The 3,979-nt window shown below is 40.2% G+C and overlaps 1 protein-coding gene across 1 annotated transcript in view; it reads right to left on the minus strand.

The window, feature by feature from the left end:
* Nucleotides 1–249: 249 nt before the first annotated feature.
* The window catches only part of LOC106362984, a 29,972-nt gene continuing 26,242 nt past the window's right edge, over nt 250–3,979 (minus strand). Inside the window, exon 2 of the mRNA XM_048771832.1 lies at nt 250–285. Coding sequence (XP_048627789.1) covers nt 250–285 — 36 coding nt within the window. The remainder of the gene's footprint in view (nt 286–3,979) is intronic.

Here is a 3,979-nt window from a genome sequence, read left to right on the forward strand (position 1 = left end):
CTTGCTCAGTCTTTAATCACATGACTTGCACCTGCCTGCTTGCTTAGCTTCTTCAGTAAATGGCACATGACAATCACAAGCTGCCTGTGTGCTTGCTTCCTCCTTTAATTATTTATGATTGGCTGGAAACTACTTCATGGGAGGGAAAGGACAGTATGGTGTAGATGATGAAACAGGTTGCCAGCTGTCTGCTCTCAGCCAAGCTTTGTTATGAGCTAAACCCTCAGGTGAAGCAACCACAGCTTGTATTTAACCCTCCTCCAGCTGCTTCCCACGTTCAGAACCCTGCAGAAAAACCTAGAGAATTTCAGTGAGAAAGAGAGAAAGAAGAACAGAAAAATCAGTGAGAAAAATCAAGAAAATAAATCAAGAAAAATTGGTGGTGACCTAATCTTCAACCTTAGCTCAGTTTCTTACCTTGGGAAAGATCAGAAGGTGAGATTTTTAAATAAAACCCTAGACCTAGTTGAGTTCAGATCATGATCCGACCTTGATCTTTCTCTTTGATCAGTCCAGCCACAAGCTTACCTTGGAGAAGAGGATCAGCTGAGGCCATCTAGTCCTTTAGTTCATCTTGGTAAGCTTTGGTCTCCTAGCCTCAGTCAGTATCTGATCAGAACAGTTCATGGCTACCTTAGATCTTGGTCGGATCAGTTGTATAAGTTATGATACAGTTCAGTTCCTGTTTAGTTTCGGTTTGAATCCATCTCCTAAAACAGTTTGCTAAGCTGTTATGGATTGATTGGAGAAACGAAACTAAACTCAGTCTGATCTTGTCTTGAACTGTTGTTAACTGAATAGAACTGAACTGATCTGATCTGGTATGAAAGGAACCGAGCTTGAATGATTTGATTTAAGTTGTTTAGCTTGAACCGAACTGTCGGATTGTTGATGTTCTGAACCCAACCTTACCCTGTTTTGATCAGCTAAGGTGTGGAGCTTTGCTAGTCCCATCCTATCCATTCAGTCTCTTGGTAAGCCACAATCAAGTGAGTCAGATGAGTTGTTGAGTTAACCATAGTAACCGATCAGAACCTTGTCCATTCTCAGGTCCATTCAGCTTTGTTCAAGAGGAACTCAAGTATTGTCCAAGCCAGTTTCAAGACTGTTCTTTAGGTGAGTCTAGACAGATGTTGAGATAGATCATGAATGAGTCCTTGATTAAGTTAGTAAAGTGTCTGAATATTTAAGAATGGTGTTGTGTTTACTCATGGTAAACACTTACACTTAATGAATAATTTTAAAGTGAGGTTAATCCTAATCTTAGTACTTGTTCTCAAGTACTAATCTTAACTATGAAATAATCATGGTTTTGATTAAGGACTAATCTTAGTTTAACTAAGGATTAATCTTGGTTTAATTAAGGACTAATCTTGGTTTTGATTATGGATTAATCTTGGTTTAATTAAGAATTAATCTGAAATTAATTAAAGAGTAATCATGATTAATTAAGTACTAATCTTGGATTAATTAAAGATTAATATGAGATTAATTAAGAATTAATCTAGGATTAATTAAGAGTTAATTATGATTAATTAAGGATTAATTATGGATTAATTTTTGAATAATTATGGAAGTAAAAGCATGTGAAATCTTGTTATATTCACTATCCCTAAAGCCCCCGCATTACCGTGACTTGGTCCTGCGAACGGAACAAGGTCATGAAGACACGATGATGGGGTAGCTCCCTGGAGACCGTGTACTGCATGACGATGCAGTGTCGGATTGTTCATACCGGACATTCGACAATGATGGTGATGCTAACTCACTAGTCTCGGTTAGCCTTAGTGGTTTCTCGGGTCTAGTATATATATTGTATTATATGAGTATGGTAACGGGCGGGTGTTGTGGAAGTGATGTTTAAAATAAGAATTCACAATGATGATCGATATTAAAGTATAGTACTAGTACTTGCATGATCATGTATATCCATTTGATAATTGTTTGGTTTATTATTGATTGTGTTTTGATTCTAGATTCACTGAGTAAACTAGTTGCTCATGACTCATTCGTGTGTGCAGGTAACCCTTAGGCGGGAGACACTTCACTCTTTTGGACGGAAGGAGCGGCCAACCAGCGGTAGTATTTTGTTGTCCTTGCAACGTACCTTTTGATGTATATTTACTTAAAACGTTGTTGGGCGATAGGCCGTAGGGTAAACTATAACACTTTGTAAGATGTTTAAAGTAAATAAATAATGTATAAAAGATGTTTATAAATCACGAGTTCTCATATGATATTAGTCCTTGTCCGGGACGAACTAACTATCGAATATTGCTTTATCGGGTTGAAAAGCCTAGAGTAATATCCGATAGGAGTGTCTCTGTTCTTTGGTTGTTGGTCTAAGGTGATCGGATTTATTTCGAGAACCTCGGGTCGACCATCAGGGAACATTGACCGTGTCATTTCCGGTTATCTACGATCGGGGGTGTCACAATTATGGCGACTTTAGACAGTATACACAAAGGGACATGGGCAAGCAAAGTAAAGAGTTATGAAGACAAGTTAAGATTAAGTGAAGCATGAGAAATCAAGAAGTGGAGAAATGAAAGGATTCAAGACCGAGGAAATGCATGGAGATGTATTAAGATGGAGCGAGTTCAGAATCAGAAAATCTAGAAGAAGACTGAAGAAATCAAGGGGAGATATCTAAGGCCAACCGATAAAGAAGCACATCTAGTGATCAAGACAAAGTTATGTAACTAGGAGTTATGGAGGAGTTGTTATCAAGGTGGAGCAAGTTCAAAATCCAAAGTGTTCATGGAGACCTAAAGAAACCGAGAGAAAGGGGAGCCAACAAAGAACCATATCTTATGACCAAGACCGCAAGACGAAGTTATTCAAAAGCTGAACATCATCACTACACATCAAGGAGGAACATTTCGTGAAGCTAAGCAATTGCGCAACTAAGAATTCGAGGACGAATTCTATTAAGTGGGGGAGAATGTGATAACCCGCCCTTTGGGATAAAATGGTCGAGAGAGCAAAAGTCAGAATCCAGAGCCGAGCTTTTGGGAATCAAAGCAATTGAAGGAATGTTAAGTTTTGATCACTTAAGACTTAACATGGATCGAAGAAAATAGAAGATTGGTCGAGAATCAACTTTCTGGTTGAGTCGCGGGCAATACAGATCGATCGGGAAATTTAAAGTACGAGAAGGTCAAAGAATGAATCGTGAGTGATGCATGAGTTGAGATAAGCTGCTCTACCATTGTTAGAAATGTCTTAGATTGATTAGACGGCAGTTTTGGAAGAATCACATTTTTGAAGCACGACGGTTTAGAAGCTCGACGTTTTTGAAGATTGACGTTTTTTCATCGCGAAGTTTTCTCGGAATATCTTCGTATCAGTAAAATATTATTCTGAAGATATTATAAGTCGGAAGCAGGACGGGAATTAAGCAGGACGGGAAGCAAGCACGACGGTATTGAAGCACGACGGGAAAACCCGAAGTTGGGAAAAAACCCTAATTTCGGTATTACGAAATTCTTTGAGGAAGCCGGAGGCTCGGGAAATATTTTTAAAGGATATCAAACATCATCTGTAGTTTATTAAAAATATTCAGAGAATCAGAATGGGAGCAGAAAAATATTCGGGATTGATCGCGGGTCAGAAATTCACAAGAAGGGTCGAAATCGCGCAAAGGAACCGAGAAGCTCGAGGTGGCTTGATCAGAAGGGATAAGAACGTGGTGGCAACTGTCTAACCAGCTGAGTGTCAAGAGAAGCTCGAGGTGTCACCGTGCATGGAAGCTGCACATGCAGCTTGACATGTAGAAGCACGAGGTGGATCGCCAAGCACGAGATGTCGCAACGCATGGAACCGAAGCATGCTGATCGACATGTGTGAGGATGTGTGGCGCCTTGCATGAGCTCCAGTCATGCAGCCTGACATCTGGGAGGAGTGGTGGCGTCCTGCATGTGTCCTGGACATGCAGCCAGCCATGTGGAGCACGAGGTGCCGCCGTGCATGCGTCCGG

This window comes from Brassica napus, unplaced genomic scaffold (assembly GCF_020379485.1).
Source record: "Brassica napus cultivar Da-Ae unplaced genomic scaffold, Da-Ae ScsIHWf_1297;HRSCAF=1851, whole genome shotgun sequence".
Lineage (NCBI taxonomy): Eukaryota > Viridiplantae > Streptophyta > Magnoliopsida > Brassicales > Brassicaceae > Brassica > Brassica napus.